The sequence below is a fragment of the Mustela putorius genome, unplaced genomic scaffold (genome assembly GCF_011764305.1).
Source record: "Mustela putorius furo isolate JIRA1106 unplaced genomic scaffold, ASM1176430v1.1 tig00000095_pilon_pilon_pilon, whole genome shotgun sequence".
NCBI classification, from domain to species: domain Eukaryota; kingdom Metazoa; phylum Chordata; class Mammalia; order Carnivora; family Mustelidae; genus Mustela; species Mustela putorius.
Window position 1 is genome coordinate 35,594,332 of NW_025421280.1, and position 21,966 is coordinate 35,616,297.

General features: G+C 58.1%; 1 protein-coding gene across 4 annotated transcripts; it reads left to right on the forward strand.

Moving 5' to 3' along the window:
- The first annotated feature begins 48 nt into the window (after window positions 1–48).
- PNPLA6 (patatin like phospholipase domain containing 6) lies at window positions 49–21,657 on the forward strand. Of its 4 annotated transcripts, XM_013045353.2 has the most exons (34): window positions 49–179; window positions 1,153–1,360; window positions 1,686–1,773; window positions 1,930–2,012; window positions 2,189–2,286; window positions 4,303–4,443; window positions 4,535–4,694; window positions 5,024–5,104; window positions 5,308–5,436; window positions 5,760–5,840; window positions 5,943–6,105; window positions 6,360–6,443; window positions 6,734–6,843; window positions 6,970–7,137; window positions 7,225–7,302; window positions 11,523–11,728; window positions 11,967–12,098; window positions 12,180–12,303; window positions 12,743–12,856; window positions 13,079–13,154; window positions 14,797–14,937; window positions 15,146–15,209; window positions 15,480–15,648; window positions 15,822–16,004; window positions 16,198–16,316; window positions 16,516–16,672; window positions 16,938–17,054; window positions 17,142–17,211; window positions 17,651–17,767; window positions 19,538–19,839; window positions 20,581–20,697; window positions 20,925–21,021; window positions 21,135–21,244; window positions 21,361–21,657. In XM_013045353.2, exons 2-34 carry the CDS (start codon window positions 1,334–1,336, stop codon window positions 21,433–21,435), a joined length of 3,981 nt encoding a protein of 1,326 aa, XP_012900807.1. In that variant the 5' UTR covers window positions 49–179; window positions 1,153–1,333; the 3' UTR covers window positions 21,436–21,657. The 4 variants fall into 4 exon arrangements, with proteins under 4 accessions (XP_012900807.1, XP_044940721.1, XP_012900806.1 ...); XM_045084786.1 differs by lacking the exon at window positions 1,686–1,773; XM_013045352.2 differs by lacking the exons at window positions 49–179; window positions 1,153–1,360; window positions 17,651–17,767 and adding an exon at window positions 17,448–17,564 and having other exon boundaries at window positions 1,402–1,773.
- The last annotated feature ends 309 nt before the right edge of the window (window positions 21,658–21,966 follow it).

Sequence of the window (21,966 nt, forward strand, 5' to 3'; positions counted from 1 at the left end):
TTTCGGCTCCTTTAAGGCGTCGTCAAACAGCGTGGCGGGCTGCGCGAGACCTTACAAACATGATGGGGGGCGGGGCCGAGGCGCGCCCTGCGGTGAATAATTTAAAGGGACCGCGCCTGTGGGCTGGGCGGAAAGCTACCGGTGTTGGCGCAGAGTGGACCGCGGCTGCGGCCGGGTGGGTGAGTACGAGTTTTTGTCGCCCCCTCAGAGGCGTCCCTTAGGAGGTCGTTAGCACCTGTTCTCCTCTGCTGGCCAATAGCGCCGGACTCTCTGATGCTCCCATCCCCCCAGTTCCTGGCAGGTGTTTCCATGCTGGGAGCCAGGTGCGCCCTAGGGTGGAAGGGAACTAGTCCTCCCCGTGAATTTTCCAGGTAATATCTCCAGGGCCCAGTGACGCCCCCAGATTTCCGTTAGTACTCCAGCGGTGCTAGAAATACTCTGTTTTCCAGAAAAGTCCCAGTAATATTTCGGCATTCATTCCTAGGTCGACTCTTGCTCAAACGATCTCAGGGACGTGCCCACCCAGCTCCCAGTTTTTCCCAGCAGTAGTTCTCTATTCCTGAGATTCCCTCAGTAACTTTACAGTGACTTCCAGTAATTCCCGCGTCCCTGGTTACGTCTCCCAGTAATGGCCCTAGCATCGTTCCCAGAGTCCTAGAAATGTTCCACATTGTCAGAGACCCCATAACTGCACTAATGCGTAACGGTGAATCTAGCACCGTCTAGTAACCTCTTGGGAGCTCGCCCCACTCCGGGGGTCCCCGTATTCTTCCGAGACTCCGATTCGCCCCAGGACCCCTTATGTGGGAGTTGCCAGCAGCACTCCCGTGCACCCCGGCCCGTAGGTCCCCCGGCCTGGGGCACCCTATTTTTGCATGGGATTGTGGCCTAAGGTCTGCTGGGTTGGGATTGATCAATCCCGGAGGGCAGAGACAAGGAGGGGGCCACTTGCGGGAGGAAGGCGGGCCCTTCGGGGACCCGTGCATAGGTTGATGACTGTGGGTATCCGGCCGGCTGCCCTTTGGTCCTAGGGTGGGGCTCTACCTGTAGGGCGTCTAGTTGGCTCGGCGTGTGGGTGAAGGGAGCCAGGGACTCGCCTTACGCCCCAGCCCGGCGTCGAAGTCAACCTGTATCACCCCCTCTGCTCTACAGCGCCCCACCAGCCGTTCCCTGGCCAGCAAAGCCATCCGAGCGGCGAGTATGAAGGGGGCAAGCCTCGTGGTAGGGGTAAGGGGAGAAGCGGGCCAAGAGTGACGACTTGCACCAGTTCCTCCTGCTTCTTATTCCCCTGGACTCCGGGCCACCAGACCTGCCGCCCAGTCTGGAGCAAGTGATGGAGGCTCCGTTGCAAACAGGAATGGTAAACGTTGGGTTGTGTGGCGCTGCGGGGACTGCAGTTCCCGAAATGCTTAGCGCTCATGTTACAGTCTCGCGGTAGTTTCAGACGGAACTACGTTTCCCGGCATGCACCGCGGGTCGCGGAGCCGCCGGAAAGAGTTGCGCCCCCGGGGAGGTAGCCGCGGCTACCCATTCTGCAGATGGGGACGCCGAGGCAGGGGCCTGCTGTGACCTCCTCGGGGGCGGAGAACTTGACCGAATGGGGTGGAGACGGGGGCGTCCCGGCCTCCGGGGAGGGCTCGGCAGGCCGTGTATGCGATGCGCAGCCAGTGCCCTTCGTCCCCCAGGTGCTGGGCGTGATGATTGGGGCCGGAGTCGCGGTGCTGGTCACGGCCGTGCTCATCCTCCTGCTCGTGCGGAGGCTGCGAGTGCCGAGTGAGAACCTGGAGGGCCCTTCCGGGGTGGCTGCGGGAACTGAAATGCCCGGGTTCCTGAGGCAGTAGAGATGGGACTTACGCGACAGTGTCCTCATCTCTGGCCGCGTGGAGTAGGCGCAGAGCTCAGGGTGCTTCTCTCCTCACTTATCCCCAGAAACGCCAGCACCGGACGGCCCCCGGTATCGATTTCGGAAGAGAGACAAAGTGCTCTTCTATGGTCGGAAGATTATGCGGAAGGTGAGTCTAGGACCCGGGGCGGGGGGGTGTCCCCGCTGAACGCAGAGGTTCTGCCCTTTTTCTCTTTAGACGTCTTAGGAAGCCCGTCCTCCGTGACTAGCTTCCTCTGGATCTGGGCCCTTCTTCCCTCGGTCTGAACTGGCAGTTCACCCGTCCCCCATCCTTACCCTTCCTAGGTATCACAATCTACTTCCTCTCTGGTGGATGCTTCTGTCTCCACCACCTCCCGGCCACGCATGAAGAAGAAACTTAAGATGCTCAACATTGCCAAAAAGTAAGGCTGTACTGGGTGTACTGGGTGTACTGGGCACGGGGGGGCTCTCTCAGGGACTGTTTGAGTAATCAGCCCACACCAAAAGGTGTATCTAAGGGTTCTTTGAGCTGCGAGTTTTCCCACATCAGAGGGGCTATCTCAGAGCTCTCCCACACGGGACAGGCTGGCTCTGGTGTCTCTGTGCCCTGAGACAATGTATCTCAGTGACATTCCCCCTGCAGCGGGGTGTCCGTGAGCCAGTTGTCTCCAGTCAGTATCGTAGACGTTTTGTAATAGATTTAGGGGATTTGCGCCTGGGTTCTCCATGTAGGATAGTTCCTGGGTCTCCCCACACAGGAGGTGATTCACTGGGGTTAACTCAGGTGTGACCTACTGGTTAACTCAGTCTGTGACCTACTGGAAGGGCTCTCTCTAGCTTTTGTTTTCTAGGGTTTTCCTCAGCAGTCTCTCTACGTCAGAAAGTATCTCTCTATGTCACCTACCCTGGAGTTCTTTCTACACTAAGGAGGCTATCTTAGGCATTTGTTTCCCAGGAGTTATTTCAAGGATCTTCTTGCTCTAAGAAACATAGGAAGGACATCCCAGGGTTCCATGCCATCAGCAAACGGCTATCTCAGAGTCTCTGAGAAAGACTCTCCCAGGGAGCTTTCTAAGTTGGAAGCTGGCTCTGAGGTCCGTCTCTTCACATCATGGAATATACTGGAAGGTCTGTCCCCAGGGTGTTTTCACGCTAAGGGATACCCCACTGAGGGTGTCATCCCAGGGCTGTCCGCGAGCAGCCGATGTGTCCTCACGTGGCTTTTTGTGATTCCAGTAGAAGGGCTGGCTCTAGACCCTCGGTGATCAGTTGAGGATTTAGATCTTGTGTCTCTGTATGTCATAGGGGTTGTCTTCACGTGTCCCTGCTCTGGAGGAGCTACACTGGTGTTGTCATGACTTCCAGGGCCTATCTCCGCTCTCTGTGAACTGGGCAAGGGCCAGCCCAAGATCTCTCGGATCCGAAGAGAAGCTATATCTAGATTTCTCTATAGTGTGGAATTTAATTTAGGAGTCTGCTCGTTCTAGGGGCTGTGTCTCGGGGGGCTTGTGACAGGGGTGGGGGTGGCTAGCTCAGTGGTGCCTGTGACTTGCAGGAAAGGGCTCTTTTGGGTCTGGGAGTAGCAGAAGAGCTGTATTCATGCTGTCCGCATACAAAGAGAGCTATTTATTTATTTATTTATTTATTTATTTGACAGAGAGAGATCACAAGTAGGCAGAGAGGCAGGCAGAGAGAGAGGAAGGGAAACAGGCCCCCTGCTGAGCAGAGAGCCCAATACGGGACTCGATCCCAGGACCCTGAGATCATGACCTGAGCCGAAGGCAGCGGCTTAACCCACTGAGCCACCCAGGCGCCCCCAAAGAGAGCTATTTTAGGAGTCTTTGTGACCATCGATGGGGTCATCTCAGGGTTCTCTGAGATCTAGAAGGAAAGGCCAGCTCTGGGAGCCTTACGAAGGTAAGAGCAGCTGATGGGGTTTCCTGGTATGATGGGAGCTACCCCAGAGCTCTGCTGACGTTAGGGAGGCTATTTCCGGGTCTGGTCTGTGCTAGGAAGAAGGTCTCAGGGTTCCCGTGATGAATGGAGGTGCAATTTCTGGGAACAGCCCATATTTTACATCAGGGCTCTGCCAAACACAGGGTTTATCTCAGGGGCTTATGATAACAAACGGGCGATCTCAGGGTTTTACATTAGAAGATGGTAAATTTTTTTGTACGGGGTCAGGTTAGTAAACATCTTAGGCATGGTAGGTCATATGACTATGTCACAATTTTTGAACTTTTGGCCGAGTAAAAGCAGCCACAAGTAACATGTAAATGATTGGGTGCCAACAGAGCTTTGTTTAATGAAAGTAGGTAGCAGGCCAGAGTTGACTGAGCCCTGTTTTTTGTGATTTAGAGGAAAGGGTATGTGGGAGACTCAGGTCTGCCTGAGGCTGCTCCCTCCCTGCCCCCCTGCGACCTTTCTTTTCCCGCCAGGATCCTTCGTATCCAGAAAGAGGCACCAACGCTGCAACGAAAGGAGCCCCCGCCGGCAGTGCTCGAGGCTGACCTGACGGAGGGTGACCTGGCTAACTCCCACCTGCCCTCCGAGGTGCTCTATATGCTCAAGAATGTCCGGTCAGTGTTGGGGTGTAGGCGGAGGGGGGTGGCTGCAGAGCTGGGGGCTCACTTAACCTGCATTCCTCCGCCTCCCTGTCCCATCCAACAGGGTGCTGGGCCACTTCGAGAAGCCGCTCTTCCTGGAGCTCTGTCGACACATGGTCTTCCAGCGGCTCAGCCAGGGGGATTATGTCTTCCGGCCGGGCCAGCCGGATGCCAGTATCTACGTGGTGCAGGACGGGCTGCTGGAGCTCTGTCTCCCGGGGCCGGTGAGTGGACCACCTGCGGGGCACCACGGGGAGATGGCAGTGGGGACTGGGATAGGCGTTGCTGTCGGGCGGCAGGCTTCACCGTCTTTGGAGATGCGCAGGCAGAAATTGGGAACAAATGCACAAGGGTGTCGGGGTGGTCTGCGCGGTCAGCGGTTACAGTTAATGACGGCCAGAAAATAGAAGCCGGTCAGAGATTTGGTGGGTTCGGGGATCGGAGTGTCCGTGATCACTAGGTGGTGAGTTGAGAGCTCAGGGGTGGAGTGCCATGGCAGGGTGGGGACAGCCCCAGTCACCTCCCCCCCCGACACACACCCTCTGTGTCTCAGGATGGGAAGGAGTGTGTGGTGAAGGAAGTGGTCCCTGGGGACAGCGTCAACAGCCTTCTGAGCATCCTGGATGTCATCACTGTGAGTGATTAGTCTTGGGGGACAAGGAGACTGAGTATGAGGACCCAGTCAGTGGGTTGGTTCCGAGAGGGTCACGTGGGAGGCCTCAGTGTCCCAGAGTCTCCTCCGATGCTCCCAGTGGTCTCACAAGGCACTGGCCTTGGGAAGGACTCAGAGAGCACAGCCCGTGATCTCCCTTCTCCTTGTTCCGCGCACACCCACAGGGCCACCAGCACCCCCAGCGGACTGTGTCTGCCCGGGCAGCCCGAGACTCCACAGTGCTGCGGCTGCCCGTGGAGGCCTTCTCTGCCGTGTTCACCAAGTACCCCGAGAGTTTGGTGCGGGTGGTGCAGGTCAGTGGGGCCTTCCGCCTCCCTCCGCCTGCCCCGACCCATCCCAGGCTCCTGCAGGCTGCGCTTATCAGCCCTGAGCAGTCAGATCTTTGGGGGCCCCTGTTCCTCCCTTTAGCTGCCGCCGCCCCCTTCTCCCCAGGCTTCTGCCACCTGATTGTGGGTTTCTCCCTGGCTCACTGTCTGCCGCTGGCCAGCCCCTTACTCCTCCCGACCTTGACCTTCCCCACCGTTCCACCCCGTTAATGCTTAGTGCCCATTTTCTCCTGCTCCGTGTACCTGAGTCGCATTACCCGGTGTCTCCCGTCCCTTCCCCGTGGCCACAGATCATCATGGTGAGGCTGCAGCGGGTCACCTTTCTGGCGCTTCACAACTACCTGGGTTTGACCAACGAGCTGTTCAGCCACGTGAGTTGCGCAGGGAGCCCAGGGAGTACGCGGCTGCGGAGGGTGGGGGGAGGGGGACGCACGCCTCTCAGGACCTGCCTCGAGGGTGCTCTCTGTCACCAGGAGATCCAGCCCCTGCGCCTGTTCCCCAGCCCTGGCCTCCCAGCCCGCACCAGCCCCGTGCGCGGCTCCAAGCGGGTGGTCAGTACCTCAGCTACGGAGGAGCCTAGGGAGAGTCCCGGCCGGCCGCCTGACCCCACTGGGGCCCCACTACCTGGACCTGCAGGTATCAGACGTGACCCCAGCCGTTTCCCAGGGACCCCACAGCTAGGCACCTAGGTCTGACTCCCGTCTGGTCCCCCGGAGACCCCTGGCCCCAGGGCGGGGCATCAGAATCGCTTTCCTAGTCTCCTAGTCCTCAGAGACTGTGAAATGAGCCCTCTCTCAACCGTGCTCAGTGCCCTAGCTGTAGGCCTGGTGATCCTAGCTGTAGGCCTGGTGGCTCCAAGGGACAGGAGCCTGACCACGTGTCTCTCCCAGGGGACCCAGTGAAGCCTACGTCCCTGGAGGCTCCCTCGGCCCCCCTGCTGAGTCGCTGCATCTCCATGCCAGTGGACATTTCAGGTTTGGGCACCAGGTGGGGGAGGGGGAGAGGACATCAGGCTTCTGGGTTGCCTGAAGGCATTCAGGCCTTGATTTTCCCTATCTGCGAAGTGGAAACACGCCGTATTTTCATGATGTTTTAGCGGGTAATTGTTGAGACGTTGTCTTCCTAGCTGGGGTTAAGAAGGATTCTGAGGGCAGATGCAGTAATGGAGCAGTCGTGTCTGCACAGAGGGGGGATTTGGCACCTAAGTCAACTGGGGTCGCTGTCAACATGATCGTTTTTGTAAAATACCTCTTGCCCACCGCAGGCTTGCAGGGTGGCCCCCGCTCGGACTTTGACATGGCGTATGAGCGTGGCCGGATCTCCGTGTCCCTGCAGGAAGAGGCTTCAGGGGGGCCCCAGGCAGCTCCCGCTCGGGTAAGGCCTTGCCCTCTCTCCCCCTCCCTTCCCAGTGCCCTCCCAGCACCTTTGTCTGGCCCACGGTGGCATCTCCGAAAGAGGTTCGGGTGGGAGCACAGAGGTCACAGGCCTTCCCCCGTGCAGACCCCCACTCAGGAGCCCCGGGAGCAGCCAGCAGGGGCCTGCGAGCACAGCTACGGCGAGGACGAGCTGGCCGCCGGGGGCTGCCCCTTCGGGCCCTACCAGGGACGCCAGACAAGCAGCATCTTTGAGGCAGCAAAGCGGGAGCTGGCGAAACTGATGCGGATTGAGGTGGGTGGCCACGGGGTCCTAGGGGACGTGAAGTGGAGGGCGGGGAGGCCCAGGTGGGCCCGTCTCACCCCCCCCCATTCTCTCCAGGATCCCTCCCTTCTGAACAGCCGGGTCTTGCTACATCACGCCAAAGCTGGTACCATCATCGCCCGCCAGGGAGACCAGGTGAGGCTGACCCCTGGGATCTAATGCACCTCAGACCCAAGACCTTTTTCTGATCTCTGATCCTTCTGTTTGACCCCATATGTACATCCCTCAGCATGTGATTTCTGTCCCTGCCCCTAGATGCTAGGACTCTGATTCCTGTGCCGTCTGGATCCACTGACCTTTCCTTTCTAATCCTTGAAACTTTTACCTGAGGACTGCAGCCCCTAGGTCTCTCTGACCTGTCCTGTCCTTCCCTGTGACTTCTGTTTTCTGACCTTTCAAGTCTGCAGTGTGCTCTGACGTACCGCCTGCTTCTCTTCCTGAGTCCCGCTGGGATGGGTGTGTGCTAAGGGCGGTAGGGATCAGAATCTGGACCCAGAGGCCGTGAGCCAGCCCCTGGAGCTGGATGTCCAGGAGCGCAGGAAAGTGTATCCCACGAATCCGTCTAGTGTCCACTTGGGGAAACTGAGACCTGGTCACGATTTCAGTCCGGAAGCACAGCGGAGGAAGAGGGCTCTGGACTAGCGGGGTGGGTGGGTAGATTTGTGATCACATTCCGTCCTGACTTCCTCTGTGACCTTGGCCAAATCATCAAGAAAGTTCTCAGCTTCCTCATGCACGGAATGGGGTAATAACTGTAACTGTCTGCTAGAATTGTCACGAGGAAGGAAGGGCGGCTCTGAACCGCTTAAGATTTTCAGAGATGCCAGGCTTGCAGGAGGGTTTGGAGCAGTTCATGGGGAGACCACAGCCCCTCCACCCAGGGGAGTTGGAGGGAGGGCCTGGGCTTGGGCGGGGGGGTGGTTGGAATAGGGGCGCGGCCCAGCTGGCTGGGATATTGTGGTACTTAATCTGTTGCTCGAGCTGTCACTGGAGTGCTCATTACTGGGTGGGCTCCTTCTGTAGAGGAAGCTGGGGGAGGTTTTTGCGAGGTCACTGGTACTGACTGGGGCAGAGGGATCATGGTCACACTGTGGCTTTTGTTGTGGGCCCCTGGGCCCTGCCTACCTGGGAGACTGTTGGGCTCAACCTAGCCCCAGCCTGGCTTGCTAATAGACCAGACCGGTTGCTCTGCTGCCACTCGAGGCTGCAGGGGGTCTTCAGATCATTGTTACCAATGGTTTTTCATTTGGGGGCGGTTTTATTCCCTACTCCCACTCCAGGGACATTTGCCAATGTTCAGACTTTTTTTTTTTAAGATTTTATTTATTTATTTGACAGACAGAGGTCACAAATAGGCGGGGGCGGTGGGGGGGGCAGGCTTCCCGCTGAGCAGAGATCCCGATGCAGGTCTCGATCCCAGGACCCTGGGATCATGACCCGAGCCAAAGGCAGAGGCTTTAACCCATTGAGTCACCCAGGTGCCCTTGTTCAGGCATTTTTAAACTGACTTGTGAGGGTGCTACTGGAATCTAGTGGGTAGAGGCCAGAGATGCAAAATTACACAGGACCCCCCCTCCCCCACAGCAGAATTATTCAGTCCCAAGTGTTAATGGTGCCAAGGTTAGGAAACTCTGCTTTACAGACATTTCCCAAAGTGTGTTTCATGGAACACCTATATCATGAACAAGGGATCTGTGCTCAAATTTGGGAAATGTTAGCTGTTTAATCCCTTTGTGGAAGCTCTTTGTGAACACCATTATGATATTCAAGGCTCTGAGAAGTCCTGCAATGAAGAGATTTGTTTCTCAATCTGATGCCAAATGGCAACTTAATATTAGTAACTCCCATTCATATCCCAACCAGAGTCTGGAAATTGTATCTTAGAAGGTTCCAGCACGTGTATGCATCTCCTGGGGCTGCAGAGGCAGGAGACATCAGCAAGATCCCTGCCCTTGGGAAGCCCACAATTCTGACTGACATTGCACTAAAGAATCACACTAATTCTTGGAAAACCATACGTGCTTCATGCTTACACGTAAAAGACATTCTTGGCTTTACAAAATCTGGCTTAGGCAGGTTAGCACCTCTGAGAAGGTGACCTCCAGCTAAGGAGGAAGGAATTAACTAGGTGCAAGGAGGAGAAAAGAGCTTTCTAGGCAGAGGGAAAGCTTGTGCAAATATCCTGTGGCAGGAATAGGACATGTGGTCTCTGGGAGACCAACAGGGATGGAGTGGAATGAGGGAACTGGGAGCAAAACTTATGTGTATGTACCTATACGTACTTATTTATATATCATGTACACAAATATATATTCATGGGTTTTTAGTACGTTCACAGAATTGTACAACCATCACCACTATCAGCTTGGAATTGAAAGAATACTTTGATCACCTTGAAAAGAAACCTCATACCCTTGCGCTATCCCCCTCCTGCCTCTGAACCCCCATCCCAGCGATACGCAGTTCCTAGTCTTAGTTTGCTATCAATTTGCCTGTCTTGGATATTTTATATAGATAGAATCTTACAGGATGTGGCCTCTGTGGCTGACTTCTTTGACGTAGCATCATGTTTTCAAGGGTCGTCTACACTGTAGTGCATGTCGGTGTCCCTCCTTCATGATGAAATAATCGATCGTGTGGGCCTACCACGTTTTTTGTGTGCAATCGTCACGTGACAGACACTTGAGCCATTTCCACCTTTTGGCTATTATGCATTATGCTGCTATGAAGATTTCTGTACAAATTTCTGTGAGGATTTAGGTTTCCATTTCTTCTAAGTGTGTATAGGAATCAAGTTGCCGAGTAAGGACAATCCTGCTCTTTACTCTTTGTGGACTGTTTCTGATTTTTGCCAGACTGTTTTCCAAAGCAGTGGCACTCCTTCCGTTCCCAATGGCAGCGTGTGAGAGTTTCAATGGCTCTACACCCTAACATGTTTTTTAAGATTTTATTTATTTGACAGAGAGATCACAAGTAAGCAGAGAGGCAGGCAGAGAGAGAGGGAGAAGCAGGCTCCCTGCTGAGCGGAGAGTCTGACCCGGGGCTCCATCCCTGGACCCTGGGATCATGACCTGAGCCAATGGCAGCCACTTAACTGACTGAGCCACCCAGTCGCCCCTGATTTTGAGCATCTTTTCATGTGCTTATTGGACCTTTATTTTCGGAGAAGTGTCTATTCAGAGCTTTGCCCATTTTAAATTGAGTTATTGGTCCTTTTATTATTGGGTTGTAAGAATTCTTTACGTATTCTAGGTACAAGACCCTGAGCAAACATGATTTGCAAATATTTTCTCCTAGTCTCTGGGTTGTTCTTTCACTTTCTTGAAACTCAAAAAAAAAAAAAAAAAGTTTAATCAAGTCCAATCGATCACTTTTTGTTGTTCCTTATACTTTTGGTGTCCTATCCAAGAATGCATTGCCAAATTCAGAGTCACAAAGATTGGCTGCTGTATTTTCTTCAAAGAATTTTATAGTTTTAGGGGCGCCTGGGTGGCTCTGTGGGTTAAGCCACTGCCTTCAGCTCAGGTCATGATCTCAGGGTCCTGGCATGAGCCCCGCATCAGGCTTTTTGCTCAGCAGGGAGCCTGCTTCCTCCTCTCTCTCTGCTGCCTCTCTGCCTGCTTGTGATCTCTGTCTGTCAAATAAATTAAAAAATCTTAAAAAAAAAAGAATTTTATAGTTTTAGCCCTTACATCCATGTCTTTTGATCATTTTGATATGGTGTGAAGTACGAGTCAAACTTTTTTTTTTTTTTTTTTTAAATTAATGAGAGGCAGAGGAAGAAACAGGTTCTCCAAGGAGCATGGGAGCCCGATGCGGCACTTGATCCCAGGACTCCAGGATCACAACCTGAGCTGAAGGGAGATGCTTAACCAACTGAGCCACCCAGGCGCCCCAAGAGTCCAGCTTTATTCTTCCATGGGCTGTCGAGTTGCCCAGCATAAGCAAAGAGGGTTTAGCTCAGCCACCCGCCTGCATAGCCAGTCCTTGCAGCCTCTTGCTGGCCTTATTGAAAAGAATTTATGGGCCTTGGAGCGCCTGGCTGGCTCTGTCCGTAGAGCAGGCGATTCTTGATTCCGGGGTTGCGAGTTTGAGCCCCATGTTGGGCACCGAGGTTACTTAAAAGAAAACCTTTATTTAAAGAATAATTTATGGGCCTTAATCTGAGCTCAGATTTTGGTGATCCATTAGTAATGTCTGCCCTGGGTGCCAGATGGGAGTTAGATACTTATGCTGTGCAGCTGAACGAGCCAACGTCCCCTTCAACTTTTCCTTCCTTGGCCTCTTCTGGGTGGATTGGGCTGGGTCAGGGCTGGGACTGTCGCCCGTGTGCCCAGCTCTCCTCTGCCCCACAGGATGTGAGCCTGCACTTTGTGCTGTGGGGCTGCCTGCATGTCTACCAGCGCATGATTGACAAGGCAGAGGACGTGTGCCTGTTCGTGGCACAACCTGGGGAGCTGGTGGGCCAGCTGGCAGTGCTCACCGGCGAGCCCCTCATCTTCACACTGAGAGCCCAGCGTGACTGCACCTTCCTGAGGATCTCTAAGTCCGACTTCTATGAGTACGGCTGGGCACCCCCCTCCACCCGGCCCATGGTGGGTGGCAGTGGCACCTGGAGGGCCCCCACTTAGCTCCATTCTGCTGTGGCAGAGGTCATCCCTCTGGATGCCCAGTACCTTTCCAGGGCAGCTTTGAGCCCTTCTGATCCCACTGCCACGCCGTCACCCACCCTTTCCACTTCCTAAGGAATGTGCCAGGGCAGCCCCCCAAGCCCATGCCCCCCTAACTTTCCTCTCCAGGATTATGCGAGCACAACCCAGTGTGGTGCTGAGTGCCGCGCACACCGTGGCCGCAAGGATGTCGCCTTTCGTGCGCCAGATGGACTTTGCCATCGACTGGACAGCGGTGGAGGCCGGCCGTGCTTTGTACAGGTGCAGACCTTGGCCTTTCTTGCAGCTCAGGCCTTGCCTAAGACCCCGCGCCAACCCTGTCTTACCTGCCCCCCACCCCAGGCAGGGCGACCGCTCAGACTGCACCTACATTGTGCTCAATGGACGGCTGCGCAGCGTCATTCAGCGGGGAAGCGGCAAGAAGGAGCTGGTGGGCGAGTACGGCCGCGGGGACCTCATTGGCGTGGTGAGTGCCACGCCCCCCCACGGCCCTCTGATCACTCCCGCTGCGGGTTCCCTCCCACTGCGCCCAACAAAGCACAGAGTCTGGGTAATCTGATGGACTGGTGACAGCCTCCCAACCGCTGGCCTAGCCCAGTCCGCTTGTCCAGCTCCTTTCCGTGGGCAGGAGGAGGGGGAAAATTCTTGTCTTAATTGGACTCCGTCCCTAGACCTCTGTTAGAAGAGGAGACACCCCCCCGCGTACGTGTGGACACACTCACACACCCGGGCATGGATCCCTAACCCTCTCCCTCTCCCCAAGCCCTAATGAGTAGTGCGATTCGATTTCCACCCATCTCCGGGGTCTGTTGGGGGTAGGGCAGTAGCGCATCTGGTCTGGGTCCCCCTTTCCCATCGGGGCCTCCTGGCTCAAGCAGCCCTGGTCATAAATGCCCCCCCCCCAGGTGGAGGCGCTGACACGGCAGCCTCGTGCCACGACAGTGCACGCGGTGCGCGACACGGAGCTGGCCAAACTCCCGGAGGGCACGCTGGGCCACATCAAACGGCGATACCCGCAGGTGCGGCTCCAAGCTGTGTGGGCTGGTGTCCTGGTGGGGGGCGGGGCTCGAGGAGGCAGGGCCTAATAGAGGGGCGGGGCGTGGCGGAGGAGTCCCAGGGAGGAGGCAGAGACCCTCGAGTTAGAGCAGGGCTCTTGGAAGGAACGGGGACCCAGGCGCCCCGGTAGGACTCGGACAGTTGCCCCTCGCGTCTCACTGGAACGCCGGCCTCCCATGCCCCAGGTCGTAACTCGTCTCATCCACCTGCTAAGCCAGAAGATTTTAGGGAATTTGCAGCAGCTGCAGGGACCCTTCCCAGGTGAGAGTCCTCCGCCCCGGGCATGGTGTGGGAATGTAGTCCGATTCCTGGAACACACCGGGAGGGGGAGCCCTAGGCCCTGGGCATGCTGGGAAATGGAGTCCGGCGTAGGAACTGCGCTCTGGGTGGGGCTTAAAGTAGGAGTGGGATCTGATGTCCGGTGCCTGTTTGGAGGGGTGGCGGGTGGAGTTGGGGGTCCTGGGCACGCCGAGAAACAGAGCCCTAGACCCAGGCCATGCTCTTGATGAAACCTACAGTGTCTGACATGTCGACTGACGGAGTCTTTAGGGGCAAACTTGGTTCTGGGTGTGAGAGCTTATAGGCGGGATGGAGTCCACGTCCTGAGCACGCTGGGAGAGGGAGTCCTGGAAGAGTATGCTGGGACATGAAGTCCGTGGGGTGGGAGCTGGGGGCTAGGGGCCAGGCTGGGAACGGGCTGCTGAAGTTACTGGCGAGCTGAAAGATGTAGTTTGCTGAGTTAGGGTACATCCGGAATGAAGTCGGATTCCAGGTGCATACGGGCCTGAGAGTCTGTGCAAGAGCCAGCCGACCCTGGATCAGCCTAGCTCCTCCTATCCCCCAAGGTCTTCCGCCCCTTCGGCCTTGACACCTGGATGGTGGTGGCGGTGGTGAGCCTTGGCTAAGAACCACCCCATGCTCAGGATCTTCCTGGATAGATTTTTTTCTCCCCAGTCTTGGCCCATGCATGCAAATGCCCGTTCATTTCCCATCGGACCGTTGGTTCATCCTTTTCACGATTGTGGGGCAGCTTTGCTGGCAGAAACTCTCTGTTGATGAGATACAGAAAAATCTTCCAGGGAGCACCTAATGTATAGGCCCTGTGCTGGGCATGGGTCGTGGGGGGGAGGGAGGAAGAGTGACCAGGCAGACGAGGCTCTTAGAAGGGTTTACAGCTTGGCAAACAACACATGTGAAAAATACAAAGAAGAAGTGTGAAGCAAACAAAAGAAGGTCTTGATGGAATGTGGTGGAGGGAGGGAGGGTGGTTCTGGGGGCCCTGAGCTGGGACTAGACAGACGAGATAGGGCGTGGCATTGACGGGAACTAGGAAGGCCCTGCACACAGGGTTTTGTGGGTTTGAAGCACTTCAAAGAGGAAAGTGAGGAAGGGGGAGATACGGGGGGGGGGGGGGGGAGGGGCAGTTCGCATAGGGACTGGGAGCCCCAGAAAGGCATTTAGGCTAATTCCGATTGTTAGAGGAAGGAGCTGGAGGGGAGGAGGCAGTGAGTGTTCCAGGCAAGAGAGGGAGGTGAGGCCTTGGTCTAGGATGTTAATGGAGAAGTTGGGAAGCAACTGATGGGTCAAAAAGATGTTTGTTTCTGCCTAGTTTTGTGTTCAAGTCCCTTGGGTGGACAGAAGCACCAAGGCCAGAATGGGGTAGCAACGCAGATCGGTCCACACACGCACAGTGGAGTGCTTGTAGGGTTATGTAGCCTGTCGAGTCGAGGCCCAGAAGTGAAGGTCACATGGCTAGGTCTTATCAAGACAGTGGACCGGGTGGGGCTGTGGGTCCAGGCCTGAGGCCACAGCCTCTGCTGTGGCTTCACTAGGTTAGCGGGGCAGATCTGCTTCTCCAGGTGCAGGACTGCGCCTCGAATCTCCTTCCTTGGGGTCTTGGCAGGCTCGGGACTAGGCGTGCCCCCTCACTCGGAGCTTACCAACCCAGCCAGCAACTTGGCAACGGTGGCCGTCCTGCCGGTGTGTGCTGAGGTGCCCATAGTGGCCTTCACTCTGGAGCTGCAGCATGCTCTGCAAGCCATCGGTCAGTGGGGGTGGGGTGGGACAGGCCACTGGTCTGCGGAGGTGGGGCTGTGGGGGAGGGGGGGTGAGGACAGACCATTGTGGGGGCAGGGCAGTGGGGGAGGTGAGGACAGGCCATGGGTTTGTGTGGGGGCTGAGGCAGTATTGTGGGACAGGCCCCCAGTTCTCTGGACCTGGGCGTCTGACTCTTCATCCTCACGCATCCCCAGGTCCCACACTCCTTCTCAACAGTGACATCATCCGGGCCCGCCTGGGGGCTTCTGCTCTGGATAGGTATGTGTCTGGAGTTTGAGGAGGTGGGGGATAGACCTGAAGTCTACGGTGCCTTCAGGTCTGCTTGAGGTCTGGGCTGTGAACCAAGGACCGTGGGTCCCATCCCTTCAGTCCGTGGGAGACCGTGGGTCAGATCACCCCGAGGGCATGGACATGGTAGGGCTTGGGTGTCTAAGTGTACGTCCTCCCGATGACGGAGCTGCGTGGTGTCTGGGAGGTGTGGGACCCCGGACAAGCACCCGGGACGACCTTCCGCCGCCCCTGTCGCAGCATCCAGGAGTTCCGGCTGTCGGGGTGGCTGGCCCAGCAGGAGGACGCACACCGCATCGTTCTCTACCAGACCGATGCCTCGCTGACACCCTGGACCGTCCGCTGCCTGCGACAGGCCGACTGCATCCTCATCGTGGGCCTGGGCGACCAGGAGCCCACTCTTGGCCAGGTCCGGAGTCTATGCACAGGGACACCCCCACTCCCCAGAGAGCGCCCCCCTGCCCCCCTGCACCAGGCCCCGTGCAACCGTGGGGCGTGGCAACCAGGGACCCAGGCTCAGCCAGGTGTGGGGGGAGGAAGTGACCGAGGGTTAGTGACTTCCGTCCAACGTTGCCCTTCCAGCTGGAGCAGATGCTGGAGAACACAGCGGTGCGCGCCCTCAAGCAGCTGGTCTTGCTGCACCGGGAGGAGGGTGCGGGCCCCACGCGCACGGTGGAGTGGCTGAACATGCGCAGCTGGTGCTCGGGGCACTTGCATCTGCGCTGTCCGCGCCGCCTCTTCTCCCGCCGCAGCCCCGCCAAGCTGGTGAGCGCCGTACCGGCAGAGGGGCCCTCCCGGGACCACCGGCCTCTAGGGCCATTGGTGGGGGGTGGGGGTGGCGGCTCAGAGACCTGTGGGGGCAGGAGCGGTGGTGTGGAGGTCTGGACACTGCCTCCTGAGCCCCCATCCTTATGCGTCGCTTCTCTGTGCCGCCCCCCACCCCCCGCCCGTATCCCAGCACGAGCTCTATGAGAAGGTTTTCTCCAAGCGCGCCGACAGGCACAGCGACTTCTCCCGCCTAGCGCGGGTGCTCACCGGCAACACCATCGCCCTGGTGCTGGGTGGGGGCGGTGCCAGGTGAGGGGTGGGACCTGCTCCCCGGGGCTCGCCCTGAGGGGCGGGGTCAGGGCGCCTGAGGGGTGGAGCTTATCTCCCGGAGCCGCCCTGTAGGGGTGGGGCTGGCACTTGTTCCTTGCGGGTAGGGAGGTGGGAGAAGGGGAGCTCCGGGGGTCGTGGGGCATCTCCAGTGGGTCCCTGGGTTTTCTCTCCCTGGCAGGGGCTGCTCACACATCGGCGTGCTGAAGGCGCTGGAGGAAGCAGGGGTACCTGTGGACCTAGTAGGCGGCACATCCATCGGCTCCTTCATCGGGGCCCTGTACGCGGAGGAACGGAGCGCCAGTCGCACGAAGCAGCGGGCCCGGGAGTGGGCCAAGGTGTGGGGGGCCACCTACCGCAGGAGTGCCCTGAAACCTGCTCCCTGAGGGGCTCCTGGGCTTTTTCTGCCCCTTTCCTGACTTCATCTGTGAACCGCTCCTGGCCCGCGGCATTCCCTCCACAACCTTGCTGACCTTTGCTGACCTCCTGGTTGGCGGCCTTAGTCCCCAGCTCCATGCTGCAGCGATCGGGACCCTTAGTGATCACCTTGTTAGGGACCCCAAGTGGCTTCCGTTCGACCCCAGCCGGCCTCCTTGCCCCTAGAGCATGACCTCGGTGTTGGAGCCAGTGCTGGACCTCACGTACCCCGTCACCTCCATGTTCACCGGCTCGGCCTTCAACCGCAGCATCCACCGGGTCTTCCAGGACAAGCAGATTGAGGTCTGCCCTCCGTCCTCGCCTGCCCCGCCCCTGCCGCTCCCCGCAGGAGTCCCGGCCCCTCTCCCAACGTGCTCCTTGTCCCCACAGGACCTGTGGCTGCCCTACTTCAACGTGACCACGGACATCACCGCCTCAGCCATGCGTGTCCACAAAGACGGTGGGTGCCCCAGCTGGCCCCACGATGACCTCTGCGGTGGTGTGGGGCGGGGGTGCAGGGAGGGCAGCCGAGCATCTGGGACGTTGTTAACATGAGTGACCGTCCGCCCTGGCCTGATTGCCGAGCACTAACCATCACCCACTAATGCCCCAGAGGCCCCAGGTATGTCTCTCCTTGGGGGTGGGGGGGTCTGGGGGACGAGCCGGGCGCCTCACCCCCTCACGCCGTCCCCGCAGGCTGCGTGTGGCGTTACGTCCGGGCCAGTGCCTCCTACTGCCCCTACCTGCCCCCGCTCTGCGACCCCAAGGACGGGCACCTGCTGGTGGACGGGTGCTACGTCAACAACGTGCCAGGTCAGCGAGCCCACGGGGCTGGCCGGGCCTCCGAGCATGTCTGAGCGTGTCTGTGCGTGTCTGTGTCTGTGTGTCCCGCTGGGCAGGCTCCCTGTGGCGCTACGTCCGCGCCAGCATGACGCTCTCGGGCTACCTGCCGCCGCTGTGCGACCCGAAGGACGGGCACCTGCTCATGGACGGCGGCTACATCAACAACCTGCCAGGCAAGTGGCTGCCCGCTCACCCGCACGCACGAGCACGCACGGGCGAGCACGTGGACAGGCGCCCAGGAGGGTGTGTGCATGCCCGTGTGCAGCCACAGACCCGGGGAGTGCCCGGGGACGGGAGCGCGTGGAACTGGAAAGCACATCCACATGCCGTGTTCAGCGTGAATGCACGCGCGTAGACACACACGTGCACGCAGGGACAGCAGGACATCCGTCCGGGTTCACGTCACCACACCCATGCTCACGCATTCTCGCGGCTGCTCACAGGGCGGGCAGCGTGTTCTCACACATGCACGTGGCCAGACCCAGGCATGCGTCCTTGCACACCTATCTGTCCACGTGCACACTGCATGCTGGCTCAGGTGCGCACAAGTGTAAGCACACAGATGGGCACGTGTGTGCCCACGGCGAGCTTCCGGCTCTGCTGACCTCTCGCCTGCTGAGGAGCGGGGGACCAGCTGTGCCCCGGAGGATATCACGTGCCCGGGAGCGAGCACGCCCGAGTAGACACGTGTGCTAGGTACTTGCACATGCTCGGTGCTGGAGGCCGGAGATCGACCAACTGCCGCAAATCTAGCCCCCGCCTGGTTTTGTCAGGAAAGATTTGTTGAACACAGCCACATCCAGTGGTTCAGGCCTGGTTTCCTGGCTGCCTTCGTGCCTCAGCTGCAACACCGAGTGGTTGGGAGAAAGTTATTTTCTCTCTGGTCGCTTACAGAAAAAGTTTGTCAACTCCTACCGTGCGTGCCCTGTACGGATGCCCACACTAACAGCCACGTACACACGAGTGGTGTGTGCAGATCCACAGGCGGGCAGTGCCAATCTAGACACTTGTGCACAGAAATGCGCTCAGGCCCAGGGGTGTGTATAGAGCTACAGACAGACCCAGAGATGTGCGTGTTCACACACAGGAGACACACACAGATGACAGATGCGTGCAGGCACGTGGATATGGGGACATGTTCCTAGACACACAGATAGGTTCATGAGGGACTCATGCAAAGTCTTCTGGAGACTCGGGTGTCCTTCTGGGCTAGGCCTGGCTTTGGGGCCCTGTCCCCATCTCCCCAGGATCTCCCAGACCCTCTCAGGGACCCTCCCTGGGATACATGGACAAACACTGACCCACAGACACACCGCCCTCCTCGCGGGGCCATCACCCACCCTTCATGCCTCTGTCCTGTTTCCCTGAATTTCCTTGTTCTTGGTCATTGTTCTCTGTCCCCGTCTCAGCCCCACATTTCCCCCCAGATTCTCTGTGTTTCCATATCTCTGATATCTCTTTCTCCCCCACAAATCTGTTGGTGTCTCCGCTTCCCTGCATCTCTGTCCCTTGTGGCTTGACTTCCACATCTCTCTGCATGTGTTTTTTTGCCACTTGGACTGCCTGCCTCTCTGACTCTGTCCTCCTGTGTCTCTGTTTCCTGGTGTCCTTACCACTCTTTCTCTGTCCACATCACTCTTCTCCACGTCTCTGTCCCCCATGTGTCTGACCTGGTGTGTTTTATTCCCAGCAACTTCACTCTTTTATCTCCATTGCCTCCGTCCCTCTGGCCCTAGTTCCCCAGCCTTAACAGTTCCACCATCCGACCTCACCTCCTCAAGGTCATGGGCATCGGTACCTCTGCCCTTTACATACTGGCATGTTTGTTTGCATGTTTTTTGTGTGTGTGACCATTTGTATGATGGTGTTTTTGGGACTGGGTTGAATGTCTCTGCCCTGGGCCTTGGTGGGGAGCTGCCTGCTGACACCCCCCGGCCCCACAGCGGACATCGCCCGCAGTATGGGTGCCAAGACGGTCATAGCCATCGATGTGGGAAGCCAGGATGAGACGGACCTCAGCACCTACGGGGACAGCCTGTCTGGCTGGTGGCTGCTGTGGAAGCGGTTAAACCCCTGGGCCGACAAGATCAAGGTTCCAGACATGGCCGAGATCCAGTCCCGCCTGGCCTATGTGTCCTGCGTGCGGCAACTGGAGGTCGTTAAGTCCAGCTCCTACTGCGAGTACCTGCGCCCGCCCATCGACTGCTTCAAGACCATGGACTTCGGGAAATTCGACCAGATCTATGTGAGCGGGTGGGGTGGCAAAGCTTTACTACCTAAAGCCCGCAGCAACCCCGGGGGAAGGAGTGTAGGCTCCATTCCCATGTGGGATCCATGAGGAACAGAGTGCTAATCGATTTGTGATGTCTGGCCATGAGTGTGGCAAGGGAACGCGTGTGTGTGCTGTGTACGCACTAAGTTTCCTGCTGGGTGCCAGCTGCACTGCCCAAAGTGCATTAGAAGGCAGGAACGGGAAAAGGCAATCAGTAGTGTGTGCCGCAAACATGGGAGGGGCGTGGAGTGACCGACATGCTTTATGCTACTAGCTGCTGACCTGAATAATGCGTCCTAGCCCACGTCCCCTGAAATCGACGGGGAGCGGAAGTGTGCAGGGATGGATTGGTGATGTCTGTCACAGGCTTGGGAGACGGGGCTGTCTGCAGGTGTATTGTGTATTTTCAGATCTTGAAAGAAGCCGACACACCATTTGGTGCACCGTGTGGGGCTGAGGGGGAAGGCATGTAGAGAGATTGACAGGTCAGGCCTGTCAGGGGCGCAGGGTGAGGAATATGGGGGCGAGTGTGCTACATGGGCCTGGCTCGGAAGTAAGTTGAGTCTCGGATGCCAGCTCCCCCAAACATCAGGCTCTCGAGGGGCCAAGGAACGGTCAGCAGAACGGAGATCGGCAGCGAAGGGAGGCAGAGGAAACATTGGGGTGGGGTGTTGGCAGGTCCGGCTCCGGCTCCAGTGTCCTCCCTTCCCGCAGGATGTGGGCTACCAGTACGGGAAGGCTGTGTTTGGGGGCTGGAGCCGGGGCGACATAATTGAAAAGATGCTCACGGACCGGCGATCTGCTGACCTTAACGAGAGCCGCCGTGCAGACGTAAGCCTGCGACCTACCCCATGGGGGGGCCACTTCTAACAACAGGGATTCCCCCAGCCTGGCTGAGGCACCCCCAGAACTCAGATGCTCCCAGACCTCTTTGGATTTAGCTGAGCCCATCAGACCAGAGAGGTCCCCCTCAGATCTCGGGGCCCCAAGACACCACAGCCCCTGACTCTCCAGAGTCCCAGAGAGCGCCCAAGACCCTCACCTGTGCCGCTCCCCAGGTGCTGGCCTTCCCCAGCTCTGGCTTCACTGACTTGGCGGAGATTGTGTCCCGGATTGAGCCCCCCACGAGCTACGTTTCTGACGGCTGTGCTGATGGTGAGGGCCCAGGGGCACCTTGGGGGGCTCATGGAGCTGGGGCTGGGATCCATGGGATGTAGAGATGTTAGGCCAGCCGGCGTGATTCACTTTGCCCTGCTCCCCGGTTGCAGGGGAGGAGTCGGACTGCCTGACAGAGTATGAGGAGGACGCAGGCCCTGACTGCTCACGGGACGAGGGCGGCTCTCCCGAGGGCGCGAGCCCCAGCACTGCCTCTGAGATGGTGAGACTGGTTGGCCCCAGGCCCTCCATGGGGTGGGGATGACATGGCGGAGGCGTGCGCTAGTACCAGTGTCCTGTGCTGTGTGATGTGTGCGTTTGGCGCTCCTGTCCCTGCAGGAGGAGGAGAAGTCCCTTCTCCGGCACCGGCGCTGTCTGCCCCTGGACCCTCCGGGCTCAGCTGCGGAGGCCTGAGGACCTCAAGAGGGGTCCCCCTGGGGCATGGCCGGGGCTGAGCCCAGTGGGGGTGGCTCTCTTCTTCTCTGTCTGCTGCTATGCCTGCCTCCCTCCTGGGTTCCCCTTGAACCCCGGCCCCCCGGGGCCCACACACTGGACCGCCCTGCCCCTAAGGGGAAGGGCCCCACCGCACTGAGGACTGTGACCAGTCACTCCCAATAAACCTTTCCCTCTTGGAAATGGCCTCGTGTCATCTTTGGGTCGGACGGCTGGTGCTGGGCCGGACAGCCCGGAGCTTGTCTTTGTACCCGCGTGCCATGCTCAGCCTCAGGCCCAGCCAGCCTGCCCCCCTGTGCGCGCACTCAGGATTCCCCTGCAGTCCCCCTCCGCGCTGGCTTCAGACCGCAGGCCCTCTGGGGATCCTGGGTGTTCTTGGGTGCCCACCCTGGCACCCTTTATTTTCCTTACCGGACTCGCACAGCCTCTGCGCTCGACTGGCCCTACTGTGTGCGGGCATTTTGTGTTTCCCATTCTTTCCTGCTGTGTGCA

What these genes read in the sequence shown, in the direction of transcription:
- PNPLA6 (XM_013045352.2), top strand. Translation starts at nt 1,539, where the DNA reads ATGGGGACGCCGAGGCAGGGGCCTGCTGTGACCTCCTCGGGGGCGGAG. An exon ending in AGCTCTGTCTCCCGGGGCCG is followed by an intron (nt 4,695 to 5,023) that starts GTGAGTGGACCA and finishes TCTGTGTCTCAG; the next exon opens with GATGGGAAGGAGTGTGTGGT. An exon ending in CGAAACTGATGCGGATTGAG is followed by an intron (nt 7,138 to 7,224) that starts GTGGGTGGCCAC and finishes CATTCTCTCCAG; the next exon opens with GATCCCTCCCTTCTGAACAG.